Source organism: Onychomys torridus, chromosome 16 (genome assembly GCF_903995425.1).
Source record: "Onychomys torridus chromosome 16, mOncTor1.1, whole genome shotgun sequence".
NCBI lineage: Eukaryota > Metazoa > Chordata > Mammalia > Rodentia > Cricetidae > Onychomys > Onychomys torridus.
The window spans coordinates 20102950-20130905 of NC_050458.1; the positions used below are offsets into that span (position 1 = coordinate 20102950).

Sequence of the window (27956 nt, forward strand, 5' to 3'; positions counted from 1 at the left end):
TGTACAGCACCAGCTGGTATGGTCCTAGGATGCCTATTTCCAGGTCCTACAGTTTTTCCAGAGAAATTAAGACCTCTTGAGATTTTTAAATGAAAAGTTTTCAGGATTTCTACTGGTGAAGAATTGTTTAAACGCTGTGTATGTGGGCCAACAAAACAAAGTAAAGGCAGCCAATTTAGTTCTTTTGCCCATGTGTGTTGAGTAGGGGTGTGTCCATGTATAATATATAGGCAGTATTCAATCTTTCTTGCTAGAATGTTTCCTGAGGATAATAGCTATAACATTAAGGAGAACAACAATAGAGATTTACATTATTGACTCTGCCAGGTGTCTATCTAAGCATTTTATATGTTAACATCAGAGATTCTAAACAGCCCAGTGAGGTAGATTACATTATTCCCACTGGACACATGAATGCACACAGATAACAAAAGGCCAAGAACTTGGTCCCAGGTAGCATAGCTGTAAGTGGCAGGGCAGAACAGGGGTTGGACCCAAGGCTCCCAGATTCTGTGTTCTTTATTGGTTATTTAAAATGAATTACTGAAACCACATCTCACCAACAAAAATTTTCTGCTGGATAGCATATTTAAACATTGATGTTTTCCTGTCTGCTCCACTTCTGACCTTTTACTGATGACCTCTATGAATTTCCTACCATCTAAACATGTAGATTTCACCATTTTTGTCTGATAAAATATGAGAAAAATGTGAATCAGAGTCCCGCCCCTCAAACAAATTAGCTACATAATATACAAGTCAGACATGTAAACTGGATAAAGGATGACTAAGGTCAGCTTTGGTTGTAGTATTTGTTCAAATATATGCTGCAAGGATTTGGCTACTGCTTTTGGGTTTTGGCAGGCTAAATGGCCAAATGCCATTTTAACTTTCTACTTGGAAACACTGAACTTGTGAACAGCTAATGAGCATTTGCTAGTATAGATTATTTACATATTCAATTACTGTGCCACTATCAAGTTGGTTTTATTGTTGCTCTTTCCTATATTGCTGCTTGTTCTTCTTTCTTTCTAACACAAACATCCTACACATAATTGAAAAAGTGCAATCTCCTTCTTTGTTTTATATAGGAAAATTCTACCAGCCCAATGAAGATTGAATGTATAATGATCATGAGAAGAATTCATTCAAATAACAACAAAAAACTGGGCCTTTTAAAATATTTCTTGGGCTGGGATACATAGGGCTCTAACACTGAGTTTATGGTCTAGCAGATGGTGACATTAGATAATAAGCACAATAAATAATTACCAAGTATGCACTCCTTTAGAAAGTGATAAGGGTATGGAGGACAATGTGACAGAGATTGGAGCCTTGGGAAAGAGTTTGCATTCATCTCAATAAAACTGCCTCGTGGATGTTCTGTGGAACAGCTCAGAAGGAGGTGGAAGTACACCCATAGAACCAGCATGAAGACCCTGAGGTGGGCAAACACCTGGACTGAAGCAGGGACAGCCAGCACATGGCAAAGTATTGTAGCAGCTAATAGGAGTAACTTGCTAGAGGACAGAGCACATGGTGTCTGAGAGGTTGTGTACTTTTAATATGAGGAAAACAGGAAGTAAACGGAGGATACTTAGCAAAGGAATGGACAAGGTGTGTGTCTGACCTGCCCATTGATAAGATCATGCTGGTGGGTGAAATGATAGTCAGGTTTAACTGTGGATCTGTGGAAACATTTTTTTTTCAGTCAATCAATCAATAAATAAAGGAACAATAACAAAATGAAACTAGTGGGGGAGGAGGTTTAGAAAGCATCTTCAGGGATGGCCCAAAGCTTTAGTTTATAAGAATGCTTCAGTACAACATGATTATCAAACACATGGCAAATCCAGGCTCCAAGTCTTACTGTTGACCAGTAAGAGGGAGAAAGCTCAATGACTTGGGGGTAGGGGTATAGCCACTGGAAGCACTGCTACAGAAGCATGAAGAAAGTGTATTTTGCTCATTCACCAACATCCAGTTGACAGAGCTTATTTCCAGTGTCATCAATACGTAACATAGTAACCTTCATAGGTAACAGGTCTCAAAAAGCTATTATCATTGCTCTGTAATGCCAAATTGTAAAACTCTTTTGTACAATTTTTAATTAAGTTGCAGTAAATAAGTATTAACATTTCAGATTCATTGCTCCATGTCAGACATCCATTTTATGGCCATATTCAACTTCAGTCAAATATTGATTTGAAACTTAGATACTTGGCATTTGGCTAAAATATGTCAAGGACTGAATGCTTATGCATTGAAAATTCTTATGTTGAAGCCCTTTCTCTGGATTTTATAGTTTTAGAGGAAGATTCTGGAAAGTAATTACAGTGGATGAGGTTATAATGGAAGATGAGTATTGTTTTAAGAGGAGGAGACATGAGCCCATGAGCCTCAAGGTCTTCAGGACCCCACTTAACCTCTGCTTCTCAGTTCCCTTGCCTGTAGATAAGATAAAAAGATACCCTTGAGAGTTTCCTCTTTGTTGACTACACCATGAATCCAAGGCTTAAATGTACCATATTATGGTAATGTTTTCAGAGCTTAACTCATTGGTAGTAAACACATCTTTGAGAGAAAGTTTACTGTGGTTTCTTCTGAGATCTGTCCAAATACCCAATGTAATGGTGATGCTGGGACCTGGGACTCACACAGCATGGAGTCATTTTTGTTCTGCACTCCTGCTCTGACCTTGGACAGTTCATTAAACATGTCCTCACTATGTGTCTCATGCATTACATCCTTTCCTATCATTAATGACATGGCACTGGGTTGGCAGTGAAGACACTCTTATTCCTTAAGCCAAGATGTACAGATCGCCAAGAATGACATCATTCTATCCCCAAACTATCACAAACCTTCTCAGAGACCACTGAACAATGTAATATGATCAAGGTTAAGTACATCCCACTCTTCATCTTCTTAACCCGAGTCAAAGTTCTTTTAGCTTTCTGTTTGATCCTAGATTAATGACTCCTGCTCATTGTTACAAATCTCTCCCAGTTGCCCTGCAGTCGATTCTCATCTACCCGCCTGTGGCTTATCCACAACACCAGCCTTTCTTCTTCTCTTGCCTCTAGTACCAAGTTCCAGGCCAGCTCCTTTAAGTCTGTGCCAAAGAAATACAAACTGAATCTAATATTAGCCTAATGAGAAAAGGCTATCTACTGCCAACGATTCACATAATGTATCCCAAAGCCAAGTGAGGCAATTATTTACTGTTTTAGATGCTGGCATTGTTTCTCCCTTATATAATACAACAATCAAGATCTGCTGTGTTTCTCTCCAAGGAGTAAAGCATTCGTGTCGCATTTTAACCTCTTCTTGTGCCTAGTTGGCTAGTTCCTAAGTGCTACAGACTGTATTTTTCCTTTCAAATAAATAGATCATTTGTTCATTTAATGTTTAGGCAACAAAAAGCCCTCAATTTAGAGTTATTAGACCAAAATTTCAGTTCCTTCTTCCCACAGTTATTAAACAGAAACTACATTTTGGTGAACCACTTAGATGACCAGGTTTCTGAGCTGTAAAACAGAGATGCTGATTTTATAAATATCAGTAGGAGGCCAAACTGTAAATGAGAGAGACAGTTAAAGATCTCACCCCTGGGATTAGCATTATTGGAGGGAAAAGAAAGATTTTTAACTCTATAAAACTTGTATTAAAGAAATCTAAGAAGATACCAGCTGGCATTGCCATTAAATGCATAAAATAATTAATTCTAGAAATCAGAACTATCTAATTTCCCAAAGTTTGTTTATGCCATTTGTGATAACACAGACCAGAATCCCAGGATGAGGCACAGCCAGGATCCTGCCTGCCTCTGAAATAATGCTATTTCATCATCTTTTTTAAAAACTGTGATTTGTTTGTTTTAATTTTTTTTGAGAGAGGGTTTCTCTCTGTACACTGTCCTGTAATTCACTCTGTTGACTAGGCTGGTCTTGAACTCAGGAATCCACCTACCTCTGCCTGTCTCTCAATGATGCCAGAGCATTAACCATCAGAGCATGAAGGAATGCCACTTTCATAAGAGACTTCTGCTTATTTTGATAAATTTTGTTTCTGACTAAAACAAGTATCCATCTAGGCCCAAGGACAAGGTGTTAGTCTTTCAACTCACTCATATACCCAGAGAACTCTATAGATTTCTCCAGATAAGAGCAGCCCTTTATACAAGGAATTTCTATCATAATGACCATGAACTGCAGCACACTTGCTACAAGACAGAGCCTATAGATACATGCTGTGATCACAAGCTTGAAATGTGTCTTATGTGACCAAAGAAAGGAGGGTTTTTTTTTTTAAAAAATTATTCAATTAAACAAAATGTCCATAGCCACATGTTTCTAGTGGCTACTTTCCTGGACAATCCTGTTGAAAATAAAGTCATGGCCTTCATTCAAGTCCCATACACAGGGCCCTAACCAATTTATACAGCCTTGAATTCCACCATACAAACTTGACTCTCTGAGACTTAGGTTGAACACACCTGAGCATCTCTACTGCCACATCAGGACCATGATGTTTACTTAGGCTTCAACCCTAAGGGCACCATCCATCCTCACTGTTGGGTGCTTGAATCTTCTTATACTTCACAGCACAGGCCAAGTTCTACTTCGGATCAATGAGGTACCCTCCCTATCCATCTTGAACCAAATTCTTTGTGAGGAAAAGGCTAACTGATCTCAGTTCTGGGCTTGTCTGTAGGATCTGCCACCCACAGGGTTGTTTCCTTGGAAACTGTTACCTAGTTGCAGAGACTATCACTTGCCCATAGGCAAAATGATTAGAATGGTACAGAAGATTGCCAAGTAAGAAGCTACAACTTTGTTGGTTCAGAGAGCCATCCTCATCAAAACTCTTAGTTATAGCAATGGTTCCTTTGAAGAAACTTCAGGATCTCCCTGTGAGACAGAAATACTGTGCCTATTCTGTCTCTTGCCTTGTACTCTTCCCTGAAAAGTTACTGCATTGTTTCTGGATCTTGAATCTGGAACTGCAGTTGCTGGGATGGTGTGTGATACACTCTTGACAATGATTCCCAGGGACTCATGGGAATCCTGAAAACTTGCATTGATAGATATCTTTCAAAGAGATACATTTCAATTGTGTTCAGTTTTGTGACCTAAAAATGAAGATTTCTCAACTGTAAGTTTTCAGACATAGTGAGGTACTCCGTTGGTTTCTCTTTGCTTTGTAAGAGCTAGAGGCAGCATGTTACTGACTACTTGCTTAGGTGGTGGCAATTAGAACCATTGTTCCTATATCACTTTCTAAGAGAGGGAATCCATAAAAATTAATTGTCCCTAAATTGAGAAAACCACAAACATAAGTATATATACATATATATGTATATATATACATATATATATGTGTGTGTGTGTGTATATATATATATTCCTTTTGTTCAAATTTTTTCCTCACATAATACATCATGATTATGGTTTCCATTTGCTCTAGTCCTCCAAGTCCTCTCCACCTCCCCTCCCATCTGGATCCACTCCCTTTCTGTCTCTCATTAGAAAACAAGCAGGCTTCTAAGGGATAATAATAAAATATAACAAAATAAAATACAATAAATTAAAACAAAGGCTATTATATATCAGAGTTGGTCAGGACAAACAAACAGAATGAAAATAGCCCAAGAGAAGGCAAAAGAATCAGAGACACACTCATTCATACACTCAGGAATCCCATAAAGACACTAAACTGGAAGCCATAATATATCTACAGAGGACCTGGTGCAGACCTGTGCGTGCTGCCTCCGTCTCTGTGTGTTCATATGAGCTTAGCTTGTGTTGACTTAGCTCAAGGGCCTTGTTTACTTGGTGTCCTCCATCCCCTAATGTCTCCTCTCTCCTCTTCTTTGGGGCTCCTTGAACCCTTAAGGGAGGGAGGTATATATATATATATATATATATATATATATATATATATATATATATATATGAAAGAAATACAAATATACTGCTATTAAACTCATGTTGCAATCCTCACACAGGCTCTAGCATTGCTCAAAAGTATTTAATGATGGAGCTAGAGAGATGGTTCAGTGGTTGAAAGCTCCTGCAGAAGAATCAATTTCAGTTCTTAACAACCATGTAAAGTGGGTCACAATGGCCTGCAACTCCAAATCTGGGGATCTGATGGCTTTTTCTGCCTACCTGTGGTACATTCACTTGCATACACACACCTACACACACACACACACACACACACACACACACACACACACACACAAATTACAAAAAGCCTTAAGAAAGCAATTAAAGTTTGAAGTTTATATAAAGCCAAGTTTGAAATGAAAGATGATGAATTCTAGTCAGTTAGAGGCACAAAGCTCACAACATCCATTGGGGTTGGAAACAGATGGTGATGATAACAAAAGGGCTGGTGCCACAGCCAAACAGGGTCAACTCGACGTGGCAGAGCCCAAAGGTCCAACAGGGAGCTACATCAGGGTTCCCTGGGTAAAGTCTAGGAAACAGACATGGAAGAACTTGACTTGCCAAACAGGCCAAAAATCAATAATCAGACTGTACCAGTAATATTAAGGTACCAGCTGGTCAGAGTTTGGCTCCCCAGGTATACACAGACTTAAAATGAATATCTTATTAGAAGCTGTCTACAACCCAAGCCACAAGAAGGCAAAGACCTATAACTCACGTTTCAACCAATAAAAAGTCATAACAGGCATTAGAAGCCTCGCTCCTTTGGCAAACAACTTAGCAGCCGGAATAGAAGCCACACCAGGAAATTCAGCAGCCTAAAAGGAAGAACACTAAAAAACAGGAAAAGCTATAGTGAAATGATAATACAAAAATCTAGCAGCGACTTTTAAAAATATAATGAAAATAATGCTTATTTTTTAAAAAGTTCAAACATAACAGAAGTGTGTAAAGTTTCCTTCCTTTGACTCAACTTCAATATAAACTATTGCTCAAAAAGGAATACTAAACACTTCCCCGTCTGTGATGCCCTCATTCAAAGGATATTTTTACATATGTGGCAACATGACACACCCTGCAGTAACACTCCTTCTCCAATTTAAAGTACTATCACCTGTATCTTTTCACATAAATACATACAGCACTCCTGAACCATGATAAGGATGCACTCTCTTCCACTACATGAACACATATCGCTTCTTTAGCCACTGTGCAATGAATCAAGGTATTTTCATATAATAAACAGTGTTGGGCTGATCATTATTCTGTATCCACCTTTGTATATCTCATTATTTCCTTGGGATAAGTTCCTAGAAAGAGATCATTGGCCTGAAAAACACACCCACTGAAAGCATTAGGAACTACCATTGAACTATTCTCCAGGAAAGCTGTGCCCATTTGCACTGCCGAATGGCTTTACATGCACATATTTTGGGCCAGAGCTTCACTGGGTAAGTTAAAAGTAGGTCAAGAGAGCAGAGATTCAACTACCTACATAGGAGAAAAGCAGATGGCTCACAGTTCTGCTGGCCCTCTACAAACAACTGAAAAGAAAATGTTAACCTGTCTATATGTGCACAAAACAAATCTGAACTGCTTGTGAGGCAGACTTCAGCGTGTCCTGCAGTCATCACCTTAGGCTACTGTCACTCTTTCTTCCCGCAACCATTTTCACTTGCTAGCCTCTAGGAAGAGATGGACACATTCTTGTGAATTTGAAATTGATTGTGAAATTCTGTCCATGCTTTATTGAAATTTCTACTCTGTTTACCCTTAAACATGTCAACATAAAAAACCTGAGCCGGGCAGTGGTGGCACACACCTGTAATCCCAGCACTTGGGAGGCAGAGGCAGGTGGATCTCTGTGAGTTCGAGGCCAGCCTGGTCTACAAAGTGAGTTCCAGGACACCCTCCAAAGCTACAGAGAAACCATGTCTCGAAAAACAAAACAAACAAACAAACAAACAAACAAAAAAAGGATCTCTCTTTGTTTCAGGGTTTTATTATAGATGATTTGGACAAACTCCAATGAACATAATGTTTAACTGTGGTATATTGTTTTTGAAAAAGAGTGTATGATGGTTCCTCAGTTTTAAGAGAAGTATGTTCTCAGCAAAGCAACTTACAAATGAGTCAGAGGGCTACTGAGTCAGAGGGCGACTTTCCAGAATTGTAGGGTTTTTCTGCAGAAGCAGAAGATCACATATTCAACATAAATCCAGAAGCAACCAAACCATATGAGATCTGAATTGATTTTCTGTAAATAATTTTGAAGAACAAAGGTATAATCTGGAAATATGCAATTACATTTGAATTAAAATAAAACAAAATATCAAGAATTAGTTTTCTTTTTCTCAGTCAGATTTTTCATATTTTAGGAATCCTTTAACCCAGACAAGCTCTGTTTATCTTCAGAGTAAAATTAGACCCTGAGGACATTTTTACCCTGGATCTTCTGGATGTCTGTATAGCACCAGAGTCTGATTAAGTTTAGATGTCATGGTAAAGCTCCCTTATCACCAACTCTGCTCACAAGCCAAACTTAGACCATCCACCAATTTCCTTTAAGGGGCTATTTCTCTCTGTAAAAATCCTCAGTGTAAAGTGCTTGCAATAGCTTCCTTACCAATCATTCACCACACTCAGAGATACATATGAGTAATGTCATCAGTTTTTAATTATCCAGCCAAAGAGAGGAAGCAATAATGGTCATTATTCACAAGTACTGGTAAAGCATAAAAAAAACTTGTATTTTAAAACACACAACATGATTTGGGGGAGAGGTGAGAGGATCATGGTACAACAGCCAGATGACCTTCCTACTTCCAACTGCCCTTGGATTTTTATATTTGTTTTCTAAGGTTTGCAAACACTGACTCATTGAACAAACATCAATGGAAATTCTCTTGTAGCGAGTCCACAATGATGAACCAAATGTCTATGAAGATTAATTCCCTCAATTTCCAATGAGACAGTTAAAAAGAACATCTTCCACACTTGGCATGGATATCCTCACTGAGTTCACACACAAATCCATAGGTGGTCCCCCCTTTTACTAAAAATAGATTCTTTTCTCATGCAATATATCCTAATTATAATTTTCTCTCCCTCTATTCCTCCTAGTTCCTCCCTAACTCCCATCCCATCCAGATCCACTCCCTTTCTGTCTCTCCTTAGAAAATAACAGGATTCCAAGAGATCATAATAAAATATAACAAAATAAAATAAAATAAAACAAAAACTATCATATCAGGGTAGGACAAGATAAACCAACAGAAAGAAAAGAGTCAAGAGAAGGCACAAGAATCTCATTCACACACTCAGGAACCCCCAAAAGATCACTGAACTGGAAGCCATATATTATACACAGAGGACCTAATGCAGATCTTGTGCAACTCAGTTTCTATGAGTTCATACGAACTTTGTTCATGTTGATTTAGAGGACCTTGTTTTCTTGGTCCTCCATCCCCTCTGGCTCTTACATTCTTTCTGCCTCCTCTTCAACTGGGTTCCTTGAGGTCTGAAGGAAGAGACCTGCCTGATGGAAATATCCAATTTAGGGCTGAGTGTACTAAAGTGTCTCCCCCCACCCACTGTGTGTGTGTGTGTGTGTGTGTGTGTGTGTGTGTGTGTGTGTATGTGTGTGTGTGTGTGTGTGTGTGTGTGTGTGTGTGTGTGTGTGTGTGTGTGTGTAAAATGTCTGGCTGTGAGTCTCTATATTTGCACACAGTACTTTTAAAAGAGAAAGAGAAAACCTTCATAAGAGACTGTCCTCACCAAAAAACTCACTGGCCCTCAGAACCCCACTCACTCTTTGGTATACTTTCAACACATACTTCAGCAGTTGTAGGGCACCTACATTTAGGACAAAGACTAAACAGTCAAAATAGAACAGTTATTTCTTTCATTAACTAAGGTTTGCTATCATCTGACTCATAGGATGATTAAAGACACAATAAGCCCCTACACCAAGTCCCTTTAAATCTGCCATATATGCATGTACTTCACAAAAGTCAGTTATTATCATTAGTAGCTTTTGTCAGCAAAAGCCCCTTAGGGCACAAAATCAGTTACTCAGCTCAGCTCATCCTAATAGGGGAAGCAGATTTTAGGATTCCTTTATAAACGGAGAATATGAAACCTAAAATTGCATAACTTGTGAAAAAAAAGGTTTAAAAATCTTTTCTTGTTAAGTGTAGAGGGCCTTTTCTATAAGCCATGGTCCAGATCCTCAAACTATGAGACAGCTACCCATGTGTTTCGATTTCATCCACAATGAAACTCAGTCAACACTGTCATTTATTATCATTTATCAGCAAGACACAGTACTAATATAAACCAATGACACATCAGTGATTAGCAGAATCATTATCAGCCCTTTTCTGTGGCTGGACCACAGCTTAGCAAAGCTACAGTTTCAGACTTTTAGTGCTTATCGGAGAGTGGCTCACCTTTGTTGTCTCAGCTTCTCCCAGCAGTCTCTTGGGGGTTCCTTTTTGGTCAGGCACCTTCTGGAAATTTTTGTTTTTAATGGATTGAGATTCTATACCTTCACCTTCAATTTTCAGCTTAATTCCTTCAGCATGCGCAGGGTGATCGATACCCCGTGAATTCAAACCACAGTGGAGAGCTAGGAGAGACGAACAAATAGGTCTCAGGAAACAGATCATACAAAGAAAGTGTCTGTGACAGAAAATATTTCACTAGGCCTAAGTGGGAAGAAACAAGGTGTCTGTGAGTTGAGAGGTGGTTTAATGACTGTGGGAAATAACGTAGGTAAAGAAAGAACATGGCTTTGTAGGAAATCTTGAGCTTCGAAGTGTAAATCCAAACCCCTTGATTCCAAAGACTTTCACTTTGAGCACATTGCTCATCCCCACATTACAGATGGAACACCAGATCAGGCAACAGCATTACTTTCTCCCACTTAGCTATTTCAGCCCTGCAGTCTCCTATATTGCTCTGCCTTCATCCAGAACCTGCTCACTCCCTGCATCCTACTGAAATCCTCTCTTCATAAAACATCCATCCACTCCACCTACCCTCTTAAATTCAATCACCCTGTATTTATTGGGCATGTATATACACTGTTCTTGAGGTGCACTCTTCCAATATGGACTTCAATAACACAGGTGGAACATTCTAAGAACTATAGAGACAAATGAACTCATGATTTCTAAAAGTTATCACTGCTACAAGGGAAGAAAAGATGAAGGTGGGGGAATTAGAGCATTCAAGCACAATAGGTTCTAATTTTTCATCTTGGTCTCTGTATCTTTGGAAAGGACTATCTATACCAATAAAATCTGGGGCTCATATTTTGGTATATTTATTTGGAAAATATGTATAAGCTCCTCCTATGTACCCAATTTTATCTAAGAAATAGCAATGGATGTGATGAGAATCATATATTCACCAAGACAAATTACCACAGACCACTGCTTGCACATGCATCTGTATACCTGTATACTTGCATGTGTGTGTATGGCATATATGTGCATGTGTTTTAGGATGTGTCATAATAAAGTATTTCAGATCTCTGTGTTCCAAACCCGAAAGATTTAAATTATCATCCACATCATCAGCTCTTTGATCTCAGACGGCTCAAAGTCAAATACTAAAATCTCCCTTTTATCTCTGTGAGGACATTAATTCCCTGACGATCTCCCATAATCCATCATCCTTAGCTTCCCGCTTTTCATTCTTCCCCTTTGGTCATCTCTTCAACTCTACACTCCTGCCTTTTTCACTAGACACTTTAACCAGACTGTGGTTCCCACTTCTCTCACTGACTTTTGAAGACTATTTTATAGAGAAAACTACGTAGAGAGTACTTCCCAAAAGAAGTGAGGTAGGCATTTCCTTCCCATTCTCTACTTTCTTACTAACAGGTACCATTGATTCCCATAGCTTTTGCTCCAGGAAACACCTAATCTGAACATGTTCAATACTGAACTGAAAAAATCTGCCTGTTGAATTCCCCAAAGCTGAGGAGTCATGCATGGTTTCACTCTAACCAAGATTGACCACAATCCCTCCCATCCACCAGAAAAACCATTAGCTGGAACTCAAATAACTGTTCATATGCATGCCCTGTTCCATCTCCCCTTCCCCCACTGTAGACCAAGTCAGGCATCACACGCTCAGACTGTCAACCTAATTCATTTGTTTCTTCTTGTCCCTTAAGACCCATGAACATAAATGTGTGTATTGCATGCCATGAGACTCCTTTGCTTAAAACTTTCCAGTGGCCTCATTTCACACATATATCATTCAGAAATCTGCATCTTGCCTAACAAATTCCATTGTTATCTGTCTTCCAGCTTCTCTCCTTCCTACTATATCACTTGATTACCGATCTTTGTTCACATGCTTCCTTTTTCTCAACTCAAACATGTGTACCCATTTTTCTGCTTAAAATGTCCTCCATTATTCAACTAACCCCTACTCAGCCTTTAAGTTTTGCCTTTAATATGACTTCTCTATGCACCTTTTTCTAGTACTCTTTTTCACCCCTGCACCTGTGACCTTCCCCTGGTATAACAAGTGCCTCAGAGAATAAATATCCAATAATCTAAACCATCTGCTTGAAAGGAAGATCATAGGCATGCAATTTCCTGCCATTTTATATAGATACTATTAGTGAATTTCTTTCCCCTTAGTCTCCAGATTTCCTAAAGGCAATGAACAGTCACATCACAAAGTTAAGCACTCTGGAAGTATCAGTTCATGTGCCCTCCCTCAGGCGATGTTATGAACCTCAAATGACATTCATGAAAAACTCTGCCAGATATAATTATATTCATTTTTCAGATAAAGGAAATGAGGCTCAGAAGGGTTATGGTCACAAAAGGTCATACAGGTGTCTGCAGAAGGTCACAAAGATCAAGAATCATTTGGAATGCATATGATTTTAAGTTAGAAATGAGCACATCCAAACTAGATTAAATATAAAGGAAACTTGTAAGCTTTTATAATGGAAAGCTCTGTCTAAGTACAAGTCCCAAGCGAGCTGAGTTTGTAGCTCAAGAGTCCTCTAAAGGAACTTGATACTCCTCCCCATCTCTCCATGTTGCTATTGGTAGCATCACCTTTATCCTATACATAGAGACCCTTGAGCTACATGCTTCAGGTATTAACCTTGAAGAAGAGAGAACTTGGGCATAGTTCTTTCCCCAAATAATCCCTTAAACTTTAATCCTTTCCCATTGGCTGAAAGTTAATAACATGTTCATTATTGAACTGAAACCCTTGAAGTGACTGCAGTAAGCTTAAGCCAAGTGAAATTCAACTATGCTGTTTCCCAAACATTTACTGCTGCTATTCAATAGAGTTGGGACAGAGCTACTCAATAGAGTTGAGATAGAATGAATATTGGAGAACAAACTACAATACTCAAATTACAGTGATAGAAAGAGAACCTGTGAGAGCACGAAACTAATTACTGTTACTATCAATCAGCTTCTACATCTCCAAAGACTAGCCTACTTAAAATGAATATTCAATTACATATACTAAAATTGTGATTATTCTAAAAAGGTGTGCTTCTGTAGGGAGATTGTAGATTCACATGGGATGGAATTAGACATTAACGAAGGAGAGAAAAATGCCCAGCTTTGATCTTTCTCTTCCAGCATGATCCTCTGTTGCTGTCTGCATTGAAATTCAGAGTGTAGAAATATCACTGAACTACTGTGAGCTTCCAACACCTTGGATTTTCTTGCCCTATCACCTCCCACCAAATCAGACTCCCATACTCCCTTCATCTATTCCAATGGGTCCCTCCCTTAGAAAGAAGTTTTATTCTACCTGTGCATTAATATAAATTTTCACCTGGCTTTCCCTTGAGGGGAGGGTGCATGTGAAAAAAGATGAAGTCTTCAAAGTGGAATGTTAACACCATGCTTAAAACATACATATTTGCCGTGAAGATTTTTCACACTAATTGTTTTGAATAGTGAGTTTCTAACACACATATTAGATTTTAACTCTTCATTTTGAAATGTTCAATGTTAATACATTAAACAAAAGTCATATAGCTGGAAAACTTTTAGGTAAAGACTTCAAGCTTTCTATGACATTGATTCCATCACTAGAAATCTGTTAAGCAGAGGAATATTTGAGAAAAATCGAAGAAACATGAAGGAGGTCTCAAAGCTGACCCCTTAGCAGGTGAGCCCATTAAACTAAGTAAATAACTTTAGTGAAAACAAGCAAGGATAGTGATGAAGACAGAAATGAGAAATCAAAAGGGGGTGCCTTGTACATGATGAGCAGAGATGAAGGTCACACCTTAGAAGAGGCCACTGGAACATCACTTGATTTGTAAATATCAGGGACATGAAATTTCAGGAAAAACAAAGCAAAACCTGTCAGAAAAAATTTAAACAAATAAGTGCAAGAGCAAAAACCTAAATCAATGCTAGGTTTGCCGTCAAGGAGGGAACAGGTATGGCAGATTTAAGTATTTGTGTGATGAATAAGGCTACGTGTACAGAGATTCAAGAAGCTATACTATGCCTCTTGTTTATAGACTATCTTATACTTTGAACACCAAATATTTTACTAGTGGAGAAAACTTTCCTATTGATCTAAGGCATGACTGTGTAAAGAAAGGAGAATTCTAAACCAGCGTACATTCTATAGTTGAACGTTTTTTTTCTTAAATGTGTATGGTATGCTTTGCTTGAGATCTGAAAGTGGAGACGATGATGATAAATGTGATATGGTATGTACCTGCCCTCCTCGGACTTGCAGCCATAGTAAGGGAGGCAGATACACCCATGTGGTAGACATATCTATGCTTCTTGAGCATTCAGTTCCTGAGAATAGTTGTATGAGGCACTGAAACCAAATGATTATTACTGAAGAAGATGTCTAGGCTCACATGTATGGTATGTAGGTTGGCTTCCTAAACAAGGAAGTTGATCTTACATATAGTGACCAACATGAGCAGATATCAAGGAAATATGAAAGTCTGGGTTGATTGATACTGGGGGTGACAAAAACGAAAGGGTGATACTGGTAAATACAAAGGTAAAACAATCTAAATGTCTATGGGTGGAACAAGGGCTGGGAAAAGTGTGACAAATAAAATGGAATTATAACTTAGTTTTAAATATAAATAAGATCTTGAGAGAAAAAAATAACATGGATGAACACTGAGGAAATTATGCTAAATGAAATAAGCCTGTCATAAAGGACATAGCTCTGTGCAATGACTCATGCCTGTAATACTATTATTTGGAAGACTAAGGCAGAAGCATTGCCACAATTTTGAGGCCCAGGCTTCATAATGAATTTCAGGTCAGCCTGAACTATAGAGTTCAATCTTGTCACAAGAAACCAAAAGAGCACAAAAAGGCAAAAACTATTCGATCACTTGTAACAAGACTTGCATGAATCCATTTATACTAAGTACTTAGAGCAGTCAAATCCACAAAGTTCAAAAATAAAACAATTATTACCCAGGGGCTGGGGTGCGGGAGAAAATGGGGGGCTTTCAAGAAGCTAGATGTGCAGTGTTCCAGTTTGGGATAATGAAAGGTTTTGCAGATTGACAGTGGTGACAGTTACTTAGTATGGCTGTCTTCTATTCCATAGGATACTTACAAGAGCTTAAATTGTACTTTACCATAATTACAATTTAAAAACAAAGTAAACAACAAAAAGCCCACTGTATGCACTCCCATTTTGACCTATTATGTTATCGCCAATAAGTAGAAAGCAACGTTCTCAAGACATTGATATTTGAAGGCTTCAGACTTTCCTCATGAGTGTCCTCACTGTTATTCTCAGCTAGTACATGACTTTTTTGTTATTATGGGTTCTAAATATGGTATGTGTGCACATATGTAAAGAAAAACAGCTCAATAAGACTTTAGAATGTTTCTGGAAAAGGAATCACCTCCACACTAGGTCCCATTCAACCTGGGCTGCTGCTTGCTTCAAAGCAAGCTTGGTCCTTTCAAAGCTATACCTCCAGCAATGCTATTTAGATGTGACTTAGGTGACAGTAACAAATAAGGAAGTATTAAGCTCATTTTGTCTCTTCACAATGATATATAATAACAATGATAGGAGATAGATAGATAGACAAATAGATAGACAGATAGGCAGATAGATAGAAAGACAGATAGATAAATAGATAGATAGATAGATAGATAGATAGATAGATAGATAGATAGATAGTAGGTATAGACAGAGATATAGATATAAGAAGAGTCACAATATATACCACAACACTACACTAATTTAGGGTGTACTTTGGCAAGAAGTCATCCAACTACCCAATCTTTCCTAATCCCAAACATCTTACGTGAAACAAAGAATAGAGCTTTGTTCATGTCCAATACTCCTATATTCTGACAAAGCTTTGCTTTAAACAGAGAATGAGCAAACATTTCCCATGAACCCTCAGTAGCAGCTCCACCACAGCTGCCTGAAATGTGTGTGCTTCCCCGCCATGGCCGAACTGGTATCTCTATACAGTACTCTCTTCTCTGACATTATTTGAATGGATAACCCCTCAGGCAGTATTAATGTCATCTTCTTTACACTGTGAAGCTTTCACTGAGCTTGCACTCGGTGTATTTACCTAAACAATGTTGACAATTCACATTTTTTCTTATTAGAAGATCAGAATGTGTCTCTGTGTGTATGTGCTATGCATTGCAAATATTTATAACATGCCTGCCTAGACTACTAATAGTTCCCCGGAGAAGCTGACTACATTTTATTGAGCTTTACATACCTTGTGCCTGGCCAAATAACCAATTTAACAGTAGATGCTCAGTCATTGTTTAAAGAAAAGGCACGAAATGATGGAATGATTCTGATTCAATCCAACTCATGGTGGCTGGCTTCTGAATAACTTGTGTATTTTTCAGAACAGCAAATAAAGGCTGCTTCCAAACTACCTGTCCAATTCACAAAAATGACAGAACTACAGGGCTATTTTGATATGCTTGACTATCATCTGCAGAATGAAGATGTTCTTGTTCATTTTTACTCCAAAAAGGCCTCAATAGCTGCAGTACATAACTACATCCAATAACTGTTGTCAAGTGAATAAATGGTCTTAGAAATAACAATATTACAATCCCTATCATTAGCTTCTAGAATTGAGATAGCCTGTTTAAAATTGCATGTGCATGTCTTGTTTGTACCTGGAGATGAAGCCCCTGGATGAAGCAGCCCTTCCTCATAGAAGATACACCTCTCTCATAGAAAATACATAGAGTAGGTACTCTACAAATATCAGATTAAGTAATAATCTATAAATCAGTCATTCTGGATTCAAATTCAGTAGAGACCTCCTAGCAGTAATAATCGGATCATCACACAGGTCCTCCTTCTCTTTGTTGTAGACACCCCCTGGGATATGAACACATTTCCAGTACTTCCCCTTTCAGCCACTCCAATGACAGAGCTTCAAAGCACTTTTCAATTTTCCAGCTACCCTTGCAGCCACATGTGGCTGTGGGCAGATGTTAGTGAAGAGGACATGAGCAGGAGTTTGAGGAGAGGGAAAAATAATAGAACATTATTGACAAATGAGGACATATTTTGACACTAGCTTGTTCTCTTCTCTACCTGGAATTCAAAGGAAGCCTTGAATGGCTCCATACATGAGAGGTGGTCAAGAGACAAACAGTCACAGTTCTGACGTCTTTGAGGGAATCAGAATTTGTTCCTAAATAGTAACCTTTGATCTTCAGAGCACATAAGAAAAACAATCACCTTCTTATAACATTAAAAGTCCAATCGTCTGCAATTTTTATATGACTTGCAAAATGCATTACTCTGTTTTAACCAACAATAGATGACTGCTTATCTCTTCTTAATGGAGAAGAAAATGCAAACCTGGCCCTAGGAAAATATTCTGATCGAGGTTTCACACTTTCATCATGATTCAGAAGCTGGATAAGCACAGTAGTAACTTACTAGGAAGAAGTATATGAAGAATATAGTTACAAAAACAACAACAACAACAACAACAACAACAAACAGTTATCAGAGACAGAATGAATGCAAGAACCACTCAGAAGAACTGAGAGCAAAAGCATAACTTCTTTGTGACTTTGTTCATTCATTCATGTATTGTTCATCTGCTTTTGTGCTACAACTGTAGAAATGAGGAGTTAAAACAGAGACTGTGTGGCCTAAAGACTAAAATATTTACTAGTCTTCCCTTTGTAGAAAAAAATGACTCCTGTTCTTGAGTAAAATGCAACTGTATCCTGGAGAACGTTGGGGTATAAGAACCCCCTCCCCATACCATAGTAACAGCACTAAGGAATCCCTAGGTCTTTGCAGGACTGCCTTCTAATCAATTTCATTCTCCTTCACCCCCAGGCAATTCAAAGTGTGCCTAATTTTATCACTTGTGTCAGGGTATGAGGAACCAGAATAAGCTGCCCTTTAGTGAGCTAAATCTAGCTGAGCATACACATACTGAAGTTTCAAATTTGTAAACACAAGTAGAACTCCTTTTCTTTATACAGTAATATCAGTGCTAAGATACAAAATATCCCAAAAAGTAATGCAGCAACATTAAACAATGCATGTGTTCAGCCCCCAGAACATCTAAGTAACTAGTAATAGGTGGAGCTTTTATTCAGTGAAAGAAAGGACCAAGAAGGAAGAAAATATCCCATCAACAAAAATAAATGAGAAGAAATATCATGACAACTCACAAGATATGCTAGTTGTCCTCACCTGGGCTGGATAGTTTTATGTCAACTTGACACAAGCTAAACTCATTGGAGAGGAGGGATCCTCAATTGAAAAAAAAAAATGGCTCCCTAAGACCTGGCTGTAGGCATGCCTAAAGATAATTTCTTAATTAGTAGTTGGCCAGGGAGGGCCTAGCCCACTGTGGGTGGTTCCATCTCTGGAATGGTGGTCCTAGGTTCTATAAGAAAGCAGGCTGCACAATCCATGATGAGCAATCCAGTAAGCAGCACTCCTCCATGGTCTCTGCTTCAGCTCCTGCCTTCCATTTTCTGCCGTGTTTGAGTTCCTATCCTGACTTCCCTCACTGGTAGACTACAATGTGTCCATATAAACCAAATAAATTCTTCCCTCCTCAAGTTGCTTAGGTCATGGTGTTTCATCAAAGTAACAGTAATCCTAAAACAATACCCATGTATCCAATGGTAGCCCTAGCAACACTGATGTGGCTTTTGGAGCTGGGCCAAGATGACTGTCCATCTCAGCAAGATGTTCACACCACATGTAGCTGTGTGATGACAGTGTCACTTCTGAAGCACATGATACATACTGATTCTGCTTTTTTGTCTACAGAGATAATGTTATCTTTGTTGAATAGATTCTTATAATCAATGCCATTCTTCAAAGACTACCTAACTGTAATGACTACATCAAATATTCATCCATCTTACCCAATATTTCCTGACTAGACAATCTAGATACAGTAGATATTAAAATAATATTAGCATCAGTAAATAGAGTGGGGAAAGGTTTAGACAATCTTTGAGGTGCACATATACTAAATATTCTCACTTGTAAAGAGGACCTAAAAGTTGATACTGAAGTATCTAAATTATTAGAGAAGGGATGTGGGCATCTTATTGTGGAAGTGACACATGGTCTATATCATTTCAGTTTAAAATATTTTTAACAATGGCATAGGAAGAATATTTCATAATGTGAACCATTAGATGATGGATGAATAGACAAATAGATGTATAGATGATAGATAGATTAGATAGATAATAGATAGATAGATAGAACTAAATTAATCCAATCAATATGTATTATTGATTTATGAAATGATGTTTTAGCATAGATATTCTACTCTGTTTTGCTGTTAAAGTTATCCTATAACATAAAAACCAAACTGGTGGACATTATAAATAAGATAAACATAAGACTAAAGGGGAGACGAGGCAGACCACATAAAGACCTTACAACTAGAGAAACACTATGGATATGCATTCCTTGGGTTATCTTTCTATCACATATTCGAGACTCAGAGCTGAAGGAGCCCAAGCAAGAAGACATGACTGAAGCTCAGCAACCAAAGCACTAGGAAAGGGAGAGAGAGCCTAGAAAGATGGGAAACATTCAGTCACAACTCTTCTACTATGGCATGAGAGAAAATAATGCCAGAGTATCCATTCTACCAAAACCTGGGGAGAGTGACTTCCACCCTCACTCAGTTGAAACAAATTACACCAACATATCAAGAAGGTAGCTTTCACAGGATGCCTAGCCCAAAGATCAACTTTCAGGTCTGTCAATTAATAATTGGGCTGCCTTCTCACCCAAGTGCCAATTATGATGATATATTAAGGGTGGACTTGCCCTGCTACCAGGCAAGATCTGATCCCTCCTTCTTAGGGTACTATCAAGAGGAAGCCTCCTGAACATCGAGGACTTTGATTAGTACTCTACCATAGTGAAGGACTCTACCTTCAGGTATCAAGTGATGTCAAGAGAGGAGTCTGTATTCTAACTCCACCTTGCAGTAGCTATCTTGTACCATGCCCCCTTGTCCAGAGTCAGGATAAAGGACTAAAACAAAAACAGAAAATTTCAATGAGATCCAGAGTCTCATGACATAAAATATCCACTTTCAATTAAAACAAAACAACCTATAACTAAGAATCAAAAGGATCTCAAAATCAATCAATCAGTCAATCAGTCAATCAATCAATAAAAGGTTGGGCAGCAGTGGCACACACCTTTAATCCCAGCACTTGAGTCAGAGCCAGGCGGATCCCTGTGAGGACAGGCACCAAAACTACACAGAGAAACCCTGCCTCAAAAACCTGAAAGAAAGAAAGAAAGAAAGAAAGAAAGAAAGAAAGAAAGAAAGAAAGAAAGAAAGAAAGAAAGAAAGAAAGAATGATAATTAGTGGATGTCATCATCAAGACTACTGGGATGTACAAGTATCGGAAAAGATTTTAAAGCAGCTATCCTTATGCTTCAGTAAGAAACTACTTGTGGTAGTTTGAATGTAATTGGCCCCTATAAACTTATAGGGAGTGGCACTATTAGGAGGTGTGGCTTTGTTGGGGTGGGTATGGCCTTGTTGGAGGAAGTGTGTCACTGCTGGTATAGGCTTTGAGGTTTCCTATGCTCAGGATAGTGCTCAGTGTCTCAGTGGACTTCCTATTGCCTGCAAGATGTAGAACTCTCAGCTACTACAGCAACACCACCTCTGCCCACACACCTGCCATGCTCCCCACCATGATGATAATGGACTGACCCTCTGAAACTGTAAATGAGCCACCCAATTAAATGTTTTCCTTATAAGAGTTGCTGTGGTCATGATGTCTCTTTACAGCAATAGTAAACCCTAATTAAGATACTACTCTACACAGATGGAAAAAAATAGAAAGCTCTGGTGAAGGAATAGAAAATACCTGTAAGGAAATAGACAAAGGACAAATTAAAATGTGAGAGCTAAAAAAATATATAATAACCAAATGAAAAGGGTTAGTGGTAGACCGGGCAGTAAAAGGGAGGGAATGAGTGCTATTTAAGGAGAATGTAGAAATAGCTATTGAGGCAATCAAAAGCTTGGGTGCTTTGCTTTCTATTTATATGATATTTTGTAAACTGGAAAATTAACATTCAATACATGTTGCTTATTGCATATAGATTAACTTTTAATGTTAATAAAAACCATAAAGGTACTAAACATGCTTTGATTATAGTTACAAATGACTTTGACATATTTAGTCATCTTCATTCAACACAAGTAGAGTATAACCTCTACTACTGTCTTATAATATATGCATTTAAATATAGACAGTTCAAGCATGCTTTTTTATATAAGAGTAATTACAATATCATCTTACTTTTGACCCTTGCATTGTTACTGTGTTGGTAAGACAGGATATTAATAAAGCAGCTGACATCTAACATGAATTCAATGAATGCCTATACTTTATCTGTATTCCACTACTCTCCTTCCATGTGAGGCAACATTAAGGATTAGCAGTTTTAATAAGTTAAATAAAGATATTGATCATTTGTTTTAAAGGATACATGTAAGGAAGAATTAGAAAAGGCATTCCTAAGTGAAATTCAACTGAGAATCAAGAAGAGAAAAAGAACAGCTTTATATACATACATATATATGTATATGTATATACTTACACAAATGAATATATATCATATATACTTACATCTCTCTCACATACACACATATTTTACTGGGAGTTGAGGAATGGAGTTATAAGTAATGATAAAACAGTATCCATATCTCTTATATAGGTTTTACTAGCAAGGTGACTCCAACATCAGACCCAGATAATAAAAAAAAGAAATGTGACCCTAGCATAGGAACTCCTTATGTGTTACTACCTGATAATTTAGGAAGGGGAGAGCAAACAGTAAATGATTGGAATGCATACAAGTCTTTTCATTTCTAGTGCTGAGAGAGCTATTTAAATGAGGTATACATAAAGATGTGGAGCAGCATGGTTAAGGTCACCAGGAACTATTCAAAGCAGAAACAGAAACCAGAACCATGACAACAGTTAGCAGTTGACTTGATTTTATTTTAATACAAAATTTTAATTAAGAAATTTTTTATTCATTTTACATATCAACCACAAATCCCCCTCTCCTCCCTCCTCCTGCCCCCAACCTCCCCCCGGCCCACAACCCACTGCCTATTCCCTTCTCCAACAAGGTAAGGCCTCCCATGTTGGGTCAGCAGGTCCAAGCCCCTCTCCTTGCATTAAGGATGTGCAAGGTGTCCCACCATATGTAGTGGGCTCCAAAAAAACCAGCTCATGAACCAGGAATGGATCCTGGTCCCACTGCCAGGGGTCCCTTAAGCAGATCAAGCTATACAAGCTTCTCACTTATGCAGAAGGCCTAGTCCAGTCCCATGGAGGCACCACAGCTATTGGTCTAAAGTTCCCACTAACTTTATTTGGCTGTCTCTGTAGGTTTCCCCATCATGAAGGATGAGAACATAAGGGAATGGGATGGTTGAGCTGGAATAGGGACAAAGTGGGAGAGCAATGGAAGAAATACCATGTCATCAATACAATTTTAAATTCCTTCCCTCAGTAGTGACATGTGACTGTGGCTGCTGTACTTGGACAGTGCACAATACTAAGCATCCTCATCATCATAAAGAGTACTACTAGACTGCCCAAGCTTGAGGAGCATCAGTGTCTTCTCTATCTTAAAATCAACGTGTTCATTCCATAAACATTATTGACAGTAATGAAAGAGAAAAACATGAGGTCAGAAATGACCTTAGAAGATCATGCTTTTAGAGTTGTTGTAAATCATCTAAGTAGTCATATCTACACCTTAAAGATAAGAGAAAATGACTATAATATCTTAACATGGAATGTAATAAAACATTCAGCCTTTGAAAATCAGCTTTCCATGTCTGAAATGTGTATACAAGAATAATATATAGGTTACAAACCTGATATATTATTCTTGTATACACATTTCAGACATGGTTTTGTAGAAGCAAGTGACTTCCTATTTAGTTACTTCAGACAACTGTCAGATTTTTGAATAATCTATCCAACAACCTGGTTGCTCCTGTCACAAATCACAGGTATTTTCCTGCTACAGGCTTTTAGAGACCCAAGATTATCTTTAAAGGGGAAAGAGATAAATTGGGGTCCACAGATAAATCAGCTCTGGCAAAGCTCGGTCTCCTAAGAAGGCAGCTCCCCAAAGCCAACCTAGACAGGACAAGAACATGGGACGAAGCTGTCACTGGTCATCAGCAAAATGAAAAGTAGTCTGCTCTTAAAGTCTTCTACTCAAAAAAAAGGGCCACAGGACCAGGCCTGCTTTGATTCTCACATCACCTTTCCTGCATTTTTTTTTAGTTCACTGTGTTTTCTGTGAAGTCAGACTAGAAATGGCAAGTGTATCTTACTTATATGCATATGAATTTTAAACTTATAAAAAACCAACTATAGAAACTATATGTGTTCTCATTTTGAAAGTGCCTCTGCAAACCAAGAGTCTGTTATGCTATGAAAGACAAGAAAGCTGTCACACTGGGTGACAGAGGAGCCAAGAGTGTTGCAGTATCAGTAAGGGCTACAGAAAAAGTAAGGATGACAGGATGGGAAATTGAGAAATTCCAGGATTACTTCCAAGCCCCTACCCCCCAAAAAATTCAGAAAAGGCTTCCTAGGAGCCTAATATTTCAAATTAGTCTGAAGAGGAACTCAGGCTTCCAAGTACATAACATAGGAAGTCACGAAGCAAAAGAGCCAGTTCAAAAGAAAGATGCAGATTGGGGAGAGGATGTTTGTAGGGAAGAGCAAGTCACTTGGAACCTAAAGCACACTGATAGAAATTGTTGTGGGAAAGCTGTGGTGTGGTGGCAGACACCTTAAATCCCAAGCAATTATGAGATAAAGGAAGGCAAATCTCTGTGAGTTCAGTGCCAGCCTGGTCTACATAGTAAGTTCCAGGAGAACCAGGGGGAAAAAAAGAAAGAAAAGAAAATGAATAAATCATGGAAGGAGTGTGGAAGGGAGCTTACAATAGGGATATATGTTATAGTTTGCTTCTCTGTTAGAGTGATACAACATTGACCAGAAGCAGCTTTGGAAAGAAAGGGTTTATGTGGCTTACAGGTAATGGTCCATCACTGAGTGAAGCCAGGACAAGAACTCAAGGCACAAACTGAAGCAGAGACCATGGAGGAACACTGTTTACAGACTTGGTCCTCATGACTTATTCAGACTGCTTTCTCACACAGTGCAGGATCACCTGTCCAGAGGTGGCACCTCCTACAATGATCTGGGCTCTACCACACTGATCATTAATCAAGAAAATGTCCCATAAACATGCTTCCAGGCCAATCTTGTGAGATCAATTTCTCAATTGAGGTTTTCCTTTCCCAAGTAACCCCAGCTTGTGCAGAGTTGACAAAACTAACCAACACAGCCTCTAGAAAGTACATGATCCTGGCTTATGTCAACTGTGAGAAAAGGGATCATGGATATTTGAAAGAAAATAATATAGGTGTTATTACTATGAGCAAGTAGGGCCCTAGGCATAAGAAATTTGGAATTCTTTCTCCCTGAACAATTATGTAGTCATTAAATACTTCAAATAGGAAAAAAACTTAGCTCATGTTATTTCAGTTAATATGCATGAATAAACACAGAGCAACAATATTCACGTTCAATATGCTGCTACATGAGCATCCTTCGAGATGAGATATGCATAATAGGATGTCATTGCTTAAGGCTGAGAGTGTAGCTTGGTAGCAGAACATGTGTTAAACAGGAGCAGGCCCTGGGCTAGATCTCATTTCCACCATTAACTCACAAAGAATACCATTGTGTTCTACACCTCAATTCCTCACTCTGGACTCTTGAAAAACTTAACCACATTACTTGGGGTGGTGCTTCAAGACATCATCATTTTAAAGAGCATCAATAATTGTGTCCCTTTAAATGCTAAGTCCACCAGAGAAACTCACTGATGATGGTTAGTATATATTCCAAAGCCTCTTGTGCTCCCACCCTACAGCTGAGCCATGGTAGGTATGTATTCCATGGGCACTTTAATCGCATACAGTTGTACACTGATATATAGGATAACCAAGGAAACAAAACCACCAGAAAACAGCAGAGAACATGATGGCGTATTTAAGAAAGATTTATATTCCCACTTAGCTTTTCAAATCAGATGAAGTTCCTAAAACATTATAGCATTTGTCTCATTGGTCTGTGTCTTCTTGGCTGGTATACAAAAGCAAACAGCAAAAGTCTAAAGAATCCACTCTAAAAGATTAGCAATTTACTTTATGGTGGTGTAAATTATTTCTAAATATGCATCCAGTCACTTCTCAATATGATGGCCATTACAACATTGTAAACACCAACTGTTACTATTTAGCTCGATCCTTAAGAATGAAGGTGCAGGGAGGGGAGTCAAGAACAGAGAGTTCATTTCAGAAAAACTCTAGCAACTCAACCATTTGCCTCCACGGCTGCTGCTGCTGCTGCTATCAAAGGCCATAAAGGGGTCATCTCTTAGGGTCCCTGTTTACACTTCAGCTGAGGCCTCCTTTTTGACTCCACTTTGCATCTTTAACCAGCCAACTGGCTGCTTTCCTTAAGCCTATTAACACTCTTACTTCTTGTCCTATAGGATAACATCCCTCAACATCCCCATCCACTTATGAACTAATGATTCTTTCTTAGCTTTCTACACTGTCATTTAAAGGATATTACTACTGTTTAAGGTATAAATAGATGTACCTGGGCACTAGTCCAAACACTTTTCATGCTATAGTAATGAATTTATGTGTCCCTGTATAATGAAGTTGGCCCTGGCCATGGATGTTAATTTGGCGAGTGGTTTTGAGTGGACAGGATGAAAGTAGAGATCTTAAACAAGGTCTCTTAGACACTTGTGAGAGGCAGAGAAAGTTCCTGCTCTGGGGACTGCTGGCCCTCAAAATGGAGCACACAAAGTGAAACTGATGGCAGCCAGGAGCCTAGAAGCCAGGCCAGTGAGTGTTGTGTAGTTACTTCCTCTAAATAGAAACATTCTCTTTTAGGGGAAGGAAAGAGGCCCAGAGTCCTCACACAACTTACATGATTCATGAGGACCCTTGCCCAGGCTTACATAAATGGTAAGTGGAAAGGAGGTTTCTGATGGAGCCACATACAAGTTGTGCAGGGAACACTATAGGGATGTAGCTTTTGAGTTGACACCCACTTAGAGATGGGCTTTTCCTTCCTTCCTTCCTTCCTTCCTTCCTTCCTTCCTTCCTTCCTTCCTTCCCCTCTCCCTCCCTCCCTCCCTTACTTCCTTCTTTCCTTCCTTCCTTCCCTTCCTTTTCTTTCTTTCCTTCCTTCCTTCCTTCCTTCCTTCCTTCCTTCCTTCCTTCCTTCCATCCTTCCTTCCTTCCTTCCATTATGGTTCAGCTGCCTTAAATACCCATTTTTGTTCATATAATGACAATAAACTCACTGGTTCTCTAAAATAAAAGACCATCTCTAAAATAGTTTTTTAGATTGTTGCTGGAGCTCCATCTGCAGTAAAATAGATATTTTTTTCATGTCTCCCTAGGAAAAGTCACATAACATCCAAATAACCAGAAAATCATAATAAAAAAAAGATACCCAGGCTCAACAATACTTTACACAACAATAGCTAAAATATATATATATATATATATATATATATATATATATATATATATATATATATATGAACATGTAAGTTCTATGAAGTAGACATACTAGGATCACATTTTACAGATGAGCAAACTGAAACCAAATAAGTAACTTTCTAATTCACAGGCTGGCATATGGCAGACATAGTCTCTGAAGCCATTGTCCAACAGCAGGGCCTGAACTGGTAAGCAATCCATCCTTTCACTATCCAACCACTGTGTCCAGTGCCCACCTCCCACCAAGGTCTTGATCCATTGTAATCTTTCTCTTGTACCTGTGTTGACTCCACTAAACACTCCTTAACGGCTGACCCCAAAGGAAAGCTATGAACGTCTAGCCACCCTAATGCTCTGCTCCGGTAGGCAGTTTTACACACCAGCAATCTCAACACTTTTCCCTTTAGTATCTGAAACTCTATTTTCTCACCGTCTTTCTCCTTCTCTGTCTGTGACCTCCCAGACTCCTTGTCTTATGACTGTAACTCTCCTTTGTCTATCCTTAACATGCTTTCCTTTTACCAGTCTTCCTGGCAAGCTACCATTCCTTCCCTTCCTTTCTTACTATGCACGTTCTATGTGTCAGCAATTTTGCTAGCCAAGGAAGAGTCACTAGTGTGTATATCTGATGTGGCCCATGCCTATAGTGGATAGGAACCTAGCAGGGAAGAAGTCATGCAAATCAAGCATCACTATGGATAATTTCATTCATGCTATAGATTGTATAGGTAGGCACAGCACCGCCAGGTTGTGTGTGGTGTTGGGAGAACCTGTAAAAGAACAGGAAACCCTACCTAGTCTAGGACCTAGAAAAATCCTTCCTGAGAACATG

The 27956-nt window shown here is 38.7% G+C and overlaps 1 protein-coding gene across 3 annotated transcripts in view; it reads right to left on the minus strand.

Moving 5' to 3' along the window:
* The window catches only part of Samd12 (sterile alpha motif domain containing 12), a 428150-nt gene that overhangs the window by 377640 nt on the left and 22554 nt on the right, over positions 1 to 27956 (minus strand). For all 3 annotated transcript variants that reach the window (XM_036208632.1, XM_036208634.1, XM_036208633.1), the window contains exon 2: positions 10409 to 10587. In XM_036208632.1, the coding sequence (XP_036064525.1) occupies positions 10409 to 10587 (179 nt within the window). The remainder of the gene's footprint in view (positions 1 to 10408; positions 10588 to 27956) is intronic.